The sequence below is a fragment of the Coregonus lavaretus genome (assembly GCF_964263955.1).
Source record: "Coregonus lavaretus genome assembly, chromosome: 3".
Classification (NCBI taxonomy): domain Eukaryota; kingdom Metazoa; phylum Chordata; class Actinopteri; order Salmoniformes; family Salmonidae; genus Coregonus; species Coregonus lavaretus.
The window spans coordinates 59,521,296-59,534,540 of record NC_139990.1 but is presented as its reverse complement, the minus strand read 5'-3'; the positions used below and the strand labels follow the sequence as shown (position 1 = coordinate 59,534,540).

General features: G+C 41.7%; 1 protein-coding gene across 2 annotated transcripts in view; it reads right to left on the bottom strand.

The window, feature by feature from the left end:
• Positions 1 to 12,398, bottom strand: part of LOC311111090 (poliovirus receptor homolog) — an 80,920-nt gene extending 68,522 nt beyond the window's left edge. Inside the window, exon 1 of one of the 2 annotated variants that reach the window (XM_084153769.1) lies at positions 11,987 to 12,398. In XM_084153769.1, coding sequence (XP_084009895.1) covers positions 11,987 to 12,071 — 85 coding nt within the window. In that variant the 5' untranslated portion in view covers positions 12,072 to 12,398. The remainder of the gene's footprint in view (positions 1 to 11,986) is intronic. The other variant, XM_084153766.1, reaches the window with a different exon arrangement.
• Between the last annotated feature and the right edge of the window lie 847 nt (positions 12,399 to 13,245).

The following is a 13,245-nucleotide window of genomic DNA, read 5'->3' as shown; positions in this document are numbered from 1 at the left end:
AGAAGGGATGAGGGGAAGGAGGGACGGAAGGAGAGGGGGACACAGACTGTAAGACAGGAGCTTACTGAACAGACGGATCAATTATGAGGACCAAATTACAGAGAGGAGGAAGTTAAGAAGCGACTCAGAAGAAATCTAGAGAGAGAGAGCGATGAGGAGACAGAGAGAGAAAGGAGCAGAGGGAGAGAGAGAGAGAGAGAGAGAGAGAGAGTGAGTGTGTGAAGGGAAGAGAGCGAGACATGGAGAAGGTGGAAGGAAGATAGGAAGGAGGGATGGAGGGAGAGCGTGAGACATGGCGAAAGAAAAGCAGAGAGAAAGAGAGAGCGGGGGGGGGGGGGGGGTAAAGAGAGAGCAGGATAGAGCTACAGGAGGTAGATTGGATTCATTAGTTAGAGGGCTGGCAGAGAGCAGAAGGATAGAGGGATAGGACTGAGTCTGAGACCCCACTGTGGCTGTGTAAGGAGGATGGATCAGAGGCCCTGCTATAGTGTGTGTGTGTGTTTGTGTCTGGGGGGGGGGGGGGGGGGGTCATTCAACACAATTCAATTTAGATGAAGTGCCAAGACTAGCCATAGTAAACAAACACTTTGGCACGCCCTGTTGACAAAACCCAGTGAGAGGAAAAGGCCAACCTGTCACTCTAGTCTCCTCCTATTCTGCTTTCTACCAGTCCTGGTGGCTGCAATGAATCTCAAATGGTGATAATTCAGATAGGCTAGTCTTTTGTAGAAATTCAAGGTCATCATGAGGTTTGCTTTGGGTGGCAGTTGCATAACTACACTATGAATTTTACAGAGGTTACATGTCAAATGGCACCTTAGTCCCTATATACTGCACTTTTGACTAGGACCCATAGGTCTCTGGTAAAAATGAGTGCACTATATATGTAGCCATTTGAGATGCACACAGAACAAGCCAAACAGAGCTGGTAAGCTTGATAGCTATGGGCATGAGTGTGTTGTGACTAATCAGAAATGCAGTCTGCCGACGGCCATCTTCACTTTATGTTTCTGAGATTCAAACGAACGTGGGGATATAGAAGACGACTGAACATACTGTGTAATATCTCAGTTTATCTTCAACAATTTAAACATGAACTGAATGTTCTGTTCCAGCTCCACTCTTATCTCTGATCAAATGGCCCACACTAAATAAACTCCCACTTTACTGCCTAAAAGTCTTCCCTGGCTGTATCCCAATAATACGGTATCTCCTCTCTCCTGCTCTAAATAACTACTTTCCACAAATCTAAAAGCGTTGGATTGGTGGAAGCATGGGCTAGTGGGAGTGTCCACCATATTTCTTATACCAGTCATATTTCCATTTCGAATCAGTGAAGGGAAGTGAACAAGTGCACACTTTGGGAAGAAGGAGAGATAACTGGGACATTAAATTCTTCACCATCTTCAGCCCATAGTAGCATGTGATGATGTGGTTGGGTCTTGGGAGTGTCACCCTAAACAAGTTCAGAGGCAACAAGGTCCTGTCACAACGAATTCAATGTCCTCCCCCAGCCCTTCCCTCCTCTCAGTCTGTCTGTCTGTCCAGACAGAGGCTGATAAGTGTGAATTTGACATGACCTTCTCAAAGTGAGCTGTACTGAGATGCAGAGAAAAGGCAACAGGGGGTGTAGAAGTGGAAGAGACAGGTTGTGACGTCACAGATAACATACAACACACTAAGAAAAGAGAGATAGGTGTGGAAAAAAAGAGCGAGGGAATGGGAGAGCAAAATAGGTGGTAACTGTCAAACTGAGAGACAGAGAGAGACAGAGACAGAGAGAGAGAGAGAGAGAGAGAAAGAGACAGAGACAGAGACAGAGACAGAGAGAGAGAGAGAGAGAGACAGAGAGCGAGAGAGAGGTTTGACAGAGCTGTCAGTGCCATACCTAAATGTTTTCAATAACACATAAGGACACTGCATCATTCCCTGATCGATACAGGATCAATAACACAAACCACTGCACTTCCACCTCACTCTCCCCATCTGGACACATTAAGGTGACTGCTAATGAGAACGGAGACGTGTGTGTGTCCCCATGTGTGTAGCTAGGACAATGTCAAGGGCCTCCGTGCTTGTGCCATACAGATCTGCTGAGTGCACCACAGAGGATTTTACAGATGGAGAGGGAGAGAGACGAGAGAGAGAGAAAAGTGTGAGGAGAAAGACAGAAGATGTTAAAAAGAGAGAAAGGTTAGAGATAATTGGCCCAACTCCATCAGTGATAGCTACATCTGTCACTGTTAAAGTAAGTGTCATAGAGAGAGGGATGATGCTAAATTACAAATGAGCAGATCCTCCCTCCCTCCCTCCCTCTCTCCTCCAAATCCCCTTTTCCCTGTGCCAAGTTGCCACTGTGAGGAATTTAAAAGTATGATGTCATCCCCATCTCCACTCCCCCCTTCATTCCAACTGTACCCACCCCTTCCCCCCTTACCCACCCCTCTCGGCCCTCCTACCCCCCACCGCCTCTCAGCCCCCTTAACCCAGCTTAGTCAGCAGCCTAGTCCTAGCGCCTTGGTTGGTGGTTTGGGTCCAGTGGTGTAAAGTACTTAAGTAAAAATACTTGAAAGTACTACTTAAGTCGTTTTTGGGGTATCTGTACTTCACTATTAATATTTGACCATTTTTACTTCACTACATTCCTAAAGAAAATTATGTACTTTTTACTCCATACATTTTTTTCCCTGACACCCAAAAGTACTCATTACATTTTGAATGCTTAGCAGGACAGGAAAATGGTCTAATTCACACACTTATCAAGAGAACATCCCTGGTCATCCCTACTGCCTCTGATCTGGCGGACTCATTAAACACACATGCTTCATTTGTAAATAATGTCTCAGGGTTGGAGCGTGCCCCTGGCTATCCGTACATTTTAAAAACAAGAAAATGGTGCCATCTGGTTTGCTTAATATAAGGAATTTTAAATTATTTATACTTTTACTTTTGATACTTAAGTATATTTTAGCAATTACATTTACTTTTAAAACTTAAGTATATTTAAAACCGAGTCATTCCAGGAAAGCTGCCCATGATCCATCTATCGTTACTTATTTAACAACCTCTGAAAGATGATCTGTTGAAAGGACGTGTCAGTTTAATGAATATGTATAGATAAAGGAGGATGTTCTCGGATGACTGTGGTAGACAGGGGGAGGAGGACACCACCACATCCTGAAGAAACCACCAGGCAAACTGCCTTTCTCTCAAACACACACACACACACACACACACGTCTGACAACAGGTTGTTGGAATGCCATCTGACTCACAGCTTTAGGGTTGTCCCCGACAAAAAAGAAATCTTGTTCGACCGAGAGTAGTCAGTTTTCTTCATATATAGACACACTGTTTGAATCAAATCAACTACAGTGCATTTGGAAAGTATTCAGACCCCTTGACTTTTTCCACTTTGTCACGTTACAGCCTTATTCTAAAATGATTTTATTTTTATCAAACTACACACAACATCCTATTATGACAAAGTGAAAACAGGTTTAGAATGAATGCACATTTATTAAAAATAAAAAAAAACAGAAATACTTTATTTACATAAGTATTCAGACCCTTTGCTATGAGACTCATTCTTAAAACGGAAGAAGTTTGGAACCACCAAGACTCTTCCTAGAGCTGGCCGCCTGGCCAAACTGAGCAATCGGGGGAGAAGGGCCTTGGTCAGGGAGGTGGGGGTGGGAGAACCTTCCAGAAGGACAACCATCTCTGCAGCACTCCACCAATCAGGCCTTTCTGGTAGTGGCCAGATGGAAGCCACTCCTCAGTAAAAGGCACATGACAGCCCGCTTGGGAGTTTTCCAAAAGGCACCTAAAGGACTCGCAGACCATGAGAAACAAAATTGTCTGGTCTGATGAAACCAAGATTGAACTCTTTGGCCGGAATGCCAAGCGTCATGTCTGGAGGAAACCTGGCACCATCCCTACGGTGAAGCATAATGGTGGCAGCATCATGCTGTGGGGATGTTTTTCAGGGACTGGGAGACTAGTCAGGATTGAGGGAAAGATTAATAGAGCAAAGTACAAAGAGATCCTTGATGAAAACCTGCTCCAGAGCACTCAGGACCTCAGACTGGGGCGAAGGTTCACCTTCCAACAGGACAACGACCCTAAGCACACAGCCAAGACAACACAGGAGTGGCTTCGGGACAAGTCTCTGAATGTCATTGAGTGGCCCAGCCAGAGCCCGAAATTGAACCTGATCTAACATCTCTGGAGAGACCTGAAAATAGCTGTGCAGCGACGCTCCCCATCCAACCTGACAGAGCTTGAGAGGATCTGCAGAGATCAATGGGGGAAGCTCCCCAAATACAGGTGGGCCAAGCTTGTAGCATCATACCCAAGAAGACCCGAGACTGTAATCACTGCCAAAAGGTGCTTCAACAAAGTACTGAGTAAAGGGTCTGAATACTTACGTAAATGTGATATTTCAGTTTATTTTTTATAAATTTGCAAAAATGTATAAAAACCTGTTTTTGCTTTGTAATTATGGGGTATTGTGTGTAGATTTATGAAAACTATTTAATCAATTTTAGAATATGGCTGTAACGTAACAATTAAACTGTTAAACTGTGGAAAAGGTCAAGGGGTCTGAATACTTTCCGAATGCACTGTATATGTAGGCTACGGAGCTGATGCTTTAAGCACTGCGATTAAAAATTAAGACACAAATTACTAAAGAGGGAGCCAGAGATCAAGATAGCCTAACCAGAAGAAAATAACTTGATCCCGACCATCCTCCCGCTGCTGCTGGTCTTCGCAGATTCTGCCATTAGGCTCCTAAAGTTGCCGGTAATAGGCTAAACCAGCGGTCGGCAACCTTTTCCATTTGGAGTGCCAAGTTATCGTACCATTTCTACTGATCTGTGTGTCAGTTATGATTTTCATTTGATGGAACATTGATTTCATGGAACAGTTTCATTTCATTTATAATAAAGTCTTCATATCTCAAAATCAATATCATGTGGTTAATCAAAATTATATCTAAATGAAAATGATACAAATCTAAAAGTAACTTCTATTGCCAATATGTAAAAATGGCCTAAATAAACCAACAAATAAAAACATTGCAGCCTGCAGGTAGAAAATATGCAGAAAAATAAATACCCTACAAATCACATCGGCTACGCTTGGCCTGTCTGCAAGGAACTTGAAACATTGTATCAACTATTAACTTGGTCCAGCCCTTGCTCCAGACAGACACAGCTGTAGACTATTTGCGCAAGGGGTAAGAAGTAATCAGGTAGGCCTATTTTATGACGTTTCCACCGGAGCAGAGCATGAAAAAAATGTCCCCTTTCATGCTGAGTGGTTATCGAAAGGGAGAGAGCTGGAAAGATTTTTCAAATAGGCTACGTTGAGAAACTATTGTCATTCTCAATGGATGTAAAAACAGACTGTTTACTTGTCGTGTGAGGCGAAGAAAAAATCCCCAAATGGGCACATTTATAAGCCTACATTTGCGCGCAGGCCAGGTAGCCTAGGCCTATTCTATGCACAATCAGGTGCATGTCCTTACTCAAGATTGACAGGACCACTCCAAACAAAAGACAATGAATACATTGACAAGTAGTAAATGGAATGAAAGAAAAAAAAAGAAGGAAAAAAAAGTCTTTTTTCTCACAAGTGTAGCCTAGGTTGTGCACTCTACAAACAATGTGTCCACTCCTAAAATGACAATGGTAAGACTGTAATAATAATAATAATAATAAATTGAATGCATTAACAGAAATTACCATAACCAAACAAACATTGTAGATGAGAAATTATGGGAATTAAGGGTAAATGTACTACTGGTGATAATGGTGTGCCATCCCCGCGGCCTCCACAATGGATTAGTCGACTGAGACAGGTGTGAATCAGATAGGTGTCTCGTGCGCCATACATTTTTGTAATATATTTGCCACTGCTCGTCTAAAAAAAACATTGGTCGACCAACAGCCTATTTAACAAACAATTGACCAGTCGACTAAATGGGTCAGCCCTACACAGCATAGCCTCGGGTTACACTCCCTCATTTATCGCTAGCTAGTGGTGTGTCGACTATTATCGCTCCTGCCTCCCAGTCCAATAACAACACTTAACAATTCAGACATACAAGAACTGCTGCTGATCGACCAACCTCTCCCTCGCTCTCTATACATCTCCCTCTATCCTTCACTCACTCTCTCTTTCTACAACTATCCATCTTGTCTAATTATGTTTGTTAAATCAACAATAACCTAGTCTGGCCTTTGATTTAAAGGAAATATGTACACAGAGAGAAAATAACACTGCCTCCCCACAGAACACTGATTATATACACATCAATAAGCTCTATGGCTTGACTTACTGTAGGTCATTTCATTCTATGTGGAACGTAGTTAATTGACGAACTGTTATAAACTGCCATAAAATGAGGATTGAATTATAATTCCATGGAGGCAGCACGGGTGTTGGGCACCATTCACGCACACACACTTAGTATTACTTTCACGTCTCCATTAGGCTGTAAATTAAAAATACAAATGTATGTCTGAATCAACTGAGGTTTACTGGTGATGAGGGCAACTATTGATCTACGCTCTAAACAGGCCCTGCAGTGTGTGTGTGTGTGTGTGTGTGTGTGTGTGTGTGTGTGTGTGTGCCCGCGCGTGTGACAGGGCCAGTGATGAATCCATACTAAAAGCAGCCAAAGCAAGGCTAACGAACACACACCTGACCTTTTCCCAATCCCCATGGCATTTGCAGCTCTAGAGAAGAGGGTCAAGGACACCTCATTAACATAATAATAACACCTCGAGCCTACAGACATTCATTGAAAAGTTCACACATTCAAAAAAGGTTGCTTTTCCAATTTGAAATAAGCCTAGTCTATTTCTGCAGTGTTGTTTTTTCTGTTTTTGTCTGGGAAGAAACAAGAATGTTTCAATTATATTCTCCCATCTCCCAAAAAAAACACATTCCACATTATTTTATCCGTGGAATATCACATCTTTCTCTCTCACTCCCTTCTCACTCCCCCTCTCAGACACCCATGAACAGCGTGGCCTTGAGGACAGAGGGAGGGGGAGAGGAGGGAGTGCGTTTGAATAAACCAATAACTAACGTCGCTCAAACAAAAGCGCTGGACAGGAACATGAAAGATGGTAGAAAATAAAAGACTAGAGAACAAGGCCCCCTGTATGTACTGGGGTTGGCAGGCGGGGGAGGGAGGGAGGGAGCTCAAGTGGTGGTGGTGGGGAGGACAGGGGGAGGAGGGTCTGAATCTGTTATTTATTCAGTCCTATAAACCAACTGACCTACCAACCATCCATGGACTGACTCTGAACACAATCCTCAGCCTACACTGTCTCTGCATCATTTTAAAGAAGCCACCTGTTCCCAAATCGCTGAAGAGACCCATCAAGAGGATCTCAAGTGTCTTCATTGCTGGTCACTGCACAAAGTCAATTTGGCCTAATGTGATATTTCTCAATTTCTCTCTTCTTCCAACAGCGTGACTGTAGCCTGCTCTCTCCCCTGCCATCCCACCAGTTGCTCTCACACGCACACCAACGCGGTTTACTCAGCCGTAAACAAGACGTAACCAATCACAGCTGACCCCATAGCCCTGTTTCAATATAAAACATCACCATGGCAACAGGGTTCAAGCCCTCCTGACCCACATAGGGCCTGGCCTGCACCTCGTTAGGGGGTATTACAGTGTCGTTTTAGGGCTCAAAGTGGACGCCATACTTTCTCTCAAGATAACTTCATTTTCTACTACACGTCTTTTATTGATTGTTTTCATACTATAGAAGCCTACCTTAACAACAAAATAAACTCACTGTTATTACACTGTAAGCTGGGTTATGAGACTATATTAAAGTGAAATTGATGAGAAATGAACTAAGCCTGCCTTCCTCTACTAAGCTATTGAAACTCTGTCCGGCCATATCCTTATAAACAAGATTTTCTTGGCTTAGCAGAGAACAGAAAATAATTTTTAATCAACCATTCTCCCACAAAGAAAACACACAAACAAGGCCAGAACATTGTCGTGTAAGAGGCTCTTTTTGTAAAATCAGTAAAGTGAAGAGGGAGATGTTTCCACTTGAACTGGTTAAACCAGTGTTTTCCCTGATAAATTTGCAGAAACCTTTTATTTTGTTTGCCACCGTGTTCCTTTCCCCTAAGTGCACTAGATGTTCTGTAAAATGGATTTGGGCTGAAAAGGTCCACACCATAAATAAATCAGAAAAGGAAATGCATTTCTGGGCCGGTTTATATTATTATTGTGTTATGAACAACAACTCTTCAATCAATTACAGCAGGCAGCACAGTAGGCCTCAGCTAGGCTACTACCATCTCTTTCTGTGGCACTAAAGTTCGCATAGACAGTGTTGACTATGGGAAAGGAAAAAATAAAGAGGTCTGGGTAAATTGCCACCACAAATAAATGAATATAGAGATTAAAATTTGATTGGGCCAACTTCCCTGATCACTCTGCAAGTGTAGGGAATTAATCTGCACACCTGAGCTCGAAGCCTACAACACCAGAATAAATTAACCTTCTGAATACAGCAAATACATTACCAATATCTTTTTATCTTTATGTCAAGACAAAGGAGATGATTGTGGACTACAGGAAAAAAAAAAATAGGACTGAGCACGCCCCCATTCTCATCGACGGGGCTATAGTGGAACAGGTTCCTTGGTGTCCACATCACCAACAAATTACCATGGTCCAAACACACCAAGACAGTCATGAAGAGGGCACGACAAAGCCTATTCACCCTCAGGAGACTGAAAAGATTAGGCATGGGTCCTCAGATCCTCAAAAAGGTCTACAGCTGCACCATCGAGAGCATCCTGACTGGTTGCATCACCGCCTGGTATGGCAACTGCTCGGCCTCCGACCGCAAGGCACTACAGAGGGTAGTGCGTACGGCCCAGTACATCACTGGGGCCAAGCTTCCTGCCATCCAGGACCTCTATACCAGGCGGTGTCAGAGGAAGGCCCTAAAAATTGACAAAGACTTCAGCCACCCTAGTCATAGACTGTTCTCTCTGCTACCGCACGGCAAGTGGTACCGGAGCGCCAAGTCTAGGTCCAAAAGGCTTCTTAACAGCTTCTACCCCCTAGCCATAAGACTGCTGAACAGCTAATTATGGCTACCCGGACTATTTGCATTGTTCCCCCCACCCCACCCCACCCCCTCTTTTATACTGCTGCTACTCTGTTTATTATCTATGCAGTCACTTTAACTTTACCCACATGTACATATTACCTCAATTACCTTGACTAACCGGTACCCCCTGTATATAGCCTCCCTACTGTTATTTTATTTTATTGCTTCTCTTTAATTTTAGTAAAAAATTGTACTTCTCTATTTTTTACTTAACACTTTTTTCTTAAAACTGCATTGTTGGTTAAGGGCTTGTAAGTAAGCATTTCACTGTAAGGTCACCTGTTGTACTCGGCGAATGTGGCAAATAACATTTGATTTGAAGTGTGACTCCAAAAGTGGGCACAGTTGAGAAGTTAAATATAGCCTAAGCGGGAAATTTGTTGAAACAAAACAAATCGGTTAGGCTACTGTCCCGCCTTTTGACGCAATTTAATTAGTTGATAATAGGACTGTAGGCACAGGCAGAGACATGTATTTAGAGAGTTGGGCCAATGCGGTTTCCGCATCATTTTTTTCCAAAAATAGATTTTTTATTCATTATTTTCAGATTTTTCAGGGGGTGCTGCAGCACCCTCACTTCCTACTATGCAACCAGGTACTTTTTTTTATTTTATTTATTTTTTTGTTATTTCTTATTTTTATTTTATTTTATTTTTTTACAGGTGCTGGAGTTATTTTTTTTAGCACCTGGGAACATGAACAGCATTGACATTACATGGGGAATATATTTTTTAAATACTATAAAACTGAATGTCTATAATGAGCATTATGATGCATTTACATGACACTACAACATTCTATATGGAGGACTAAAAGTGCCACAATTAAATAAATAAATACACCATTAAATAATTACTTAAATGTGTCATTAATTAATTAAAATTAGAATTAAATACATAAATGTGTAATTAAATGTATCATTAATTAATTCAAATACCGATTCATTTTATGTAAAATACATATATAATTATTTCACTATTTACATTTACATTTCATGATCCTGCATTGCAGTGATTCATGAATTACTTAAAACTGTCAAACTGACCCATCAAAAGTTGGTAGGCGGAACCTAACGCCTGATTGGTTACCCTCTGCATCAAGCCAAGACAAATCAATTCCGGATAATGGATTGATGCAGAGCTACTGAACACATTCCAATACACTGGGTGGCGCTATTCACCTTCAATAAGTTCCTCTGCTTTACTAGCTACATGCTCTGGGTCAGCAGGTCCTGCTTCTACATCCTCTGCTAAGTTTAAAATGTCTCTAACCAACTCCCTGGAAAGTTCACGGAGATCCTCCATTGTCTCTATCCAGGTTGGCCTACTCTACTTCAGACCAAAGCAATGGATCAGACTAGATTCGCGTTAGCCCCGCCCACTGACTTTGATGGGTCAGTTTGACAGTTTTAAGTAATTCATGAATCACTGCAATGCAGGATCATGAAATGTAAATGTAAATAGTGAAATAATTATATATGTATTTTACATAAAATGAATCGGTATTTGAATTAATTAATGATACATTTAATTACACATTTATGTATTTAATTCTAATTTTAATTAATTAATGACACATTTAAGTAATTATTTAATGGTGTATTTATTTATTTAATTGTGGCACTTTTAGTCCTCCATAATTCTATGGCAGCCACGTTAGCTCAAAATCCACTGTTGATGCAGTCCCAAAATGTTTTGCATGTCAGAAGTAAAGTTTTCAAGATATTGGACTTTCAAGAAGCAGTGTCACCGGCCACATCATCATGCAGACGCAAAATACATAATATGATGCAAAATGCATCATCATGGTGATGTGGCCGGAGACACTTTGCTTCTTGAAAGTCCAATATCTTAAACTTGACTGCTGACATGCAAAACATTTAGAAAAAATACCAAAATATAGTTTGAGTGGATTTTTCCTTTAACATTATATGGGGAATATTTAAACAATACTATGCAACTGTATGTCTACAATTAGAACAATATTCAAAATTCTCAGTTGGTCTAACTCTAATTATAAACTGGGTGGTTCGAACCCTGAATGCTGATTGGCTGAAAGCCGTGGTATACAGGTATTTTTACAGCAACCTGCCTTAGCAACCTGGCTCTGGGCACAGGTGTTTATTTAAAATTCACAGGCCACAAGGACGCTATCAAGTGTGATACTGCAGCCTCAATCACTTTTTGTTGTTGGTGGCAACTAGGCTACACCCTGTTGCTGCACAGTTTACATTAAAAGCTATTTCGAACCCCATTTCTGTGTTGTGAACTGGAACTAATCGAGGATGACGTGTCGGATAGAGGAAAGAAAAGGAGCAGGGGGACGTAAGGAATTGAAGGAGAAGCGTGGTCCTGAGGAAAGGACACGCAACCGCGCTAGGGTTGTATTTGGAAAAGAACAAGTGACATGTATTTGGAAAAGAACAAGTGACAATGCACCTGCTGGCACTAGAGAAAAATATACTTCGATTGCCAATTGAACCACACCTTAGTAGCAAAAACATGGCGTAGCCTACTTTACACCGAAACTCGGGTCACCGAGTGAGATAGTGTCACTCAGAAAATAGTATAGTCAAATTAGTTTAGGGACACAAGTAGCCTTTTTGTTTATAAATAATTTACTTCACGGCCGCAAGAAAAGGAAGATGTTGGCGTTAAAAAAACTAATTTCAAGACCTAGTGTACACTTGAACGTTGATTGGACCGAAACTGAAACCTCTCCCGCAGGTGACAACCAAACGAACCGTGGTAAGAGTAGAGGATAACAATTAGCGTAGGCTACTGGTGAATTTCCATGGTGGTTTTTGAAATATGTAATTACCTTGAAAAGTCAGTAAAGTGACCAGGCTGAACAGTCCGATCATTTTTGTGAATTCATGCCAGCTCCGAGCGTCCTCTCTCGCCATGCTGTCTGTGCTCCTTTATTTCTTTAGCACAGTGTCACCAATATTCTGATTTAAATTAATCTTATGTCGTTGATAAAACAAAAAACCTTTGATCTATAACTTAATCGAGAACTAATCAGAAGTCAATAATTCAAACGTCCTTCACTGACTGCGCTTCTGTCGGAGCCTGTTAAAATCAATACAAATCCTATCCAATTGGTCCAAGCGATGCGGACAAGACAAGCACACAGATGTATATTTCTCCCGTAGCTGAAAAGGTGTTTTGTGGATTAGACTGCCTGCGCTCTACCAACTACTTCCACACTGCGGAGAGATCGCTACTGGGTGACTGATTGTGATGTCATAGACTATCCCTAGTCAACGTCACAGTTCCTTGAAATGAAATTATGTGTGACTGGAAGTTTGGAAACTCCCTAAAAGGATGAGATAATCTTTAGGAATTCAATTTTTTAAAAGATTGTGTTATCCAAAACGGTAACTTTGTTGATTTCTAGAACTGACTGGACAACAAACAGTTAATAGGGCGCACACCTACCTGTGCTGAGCCTCGAGGCGAGCACATTACTCGAGTTGTCTTGCCTGTATTTTACAAAAAATAAATTAGCCTATTCATCAATGTACCCTCTTCAGTTTTCTACTGTCTTTTTATTGTAAATTACATTTTTAGATTTAGGATGCTACAAACTTCAAGTTTTGTTTTAGATTTTTTTTTTAATCCACCCGTAATGTGTAGGCTAATTTATGGGAAAGTATACCCTCTCCAATGTTTTACACTGATTAGGTAAATTGTAATACATGTACCATTCCATTTTCTAATTCTAGGCACGGTAGCCCAGCGGTGGTGGATATGAGGCAAATTGATGATTATTGCGCCCTCTGCTGTTTGGCTCTGACGTCCCACAATCATGACATAGCCTACTAAAGGGTCACAATCAAATAACCAAAGATGTCGCAATCAAATAAACACTGGCACAAACGTTACAATCCAATAACCACTAGCATTGATGTCACAATCAAATAACTACTGATGCACAATTGAGAGCATCCTGTCGGGCTGTATCACCGCCTGGTACGGCAACTGCACCGCCCGCAACTGCAAGGCTCTCCAGAGGGTGGTGCGGTCTGCCCAACACATTACCGGGGGCAAACTACCCACCCTCCAGGACACCTACAG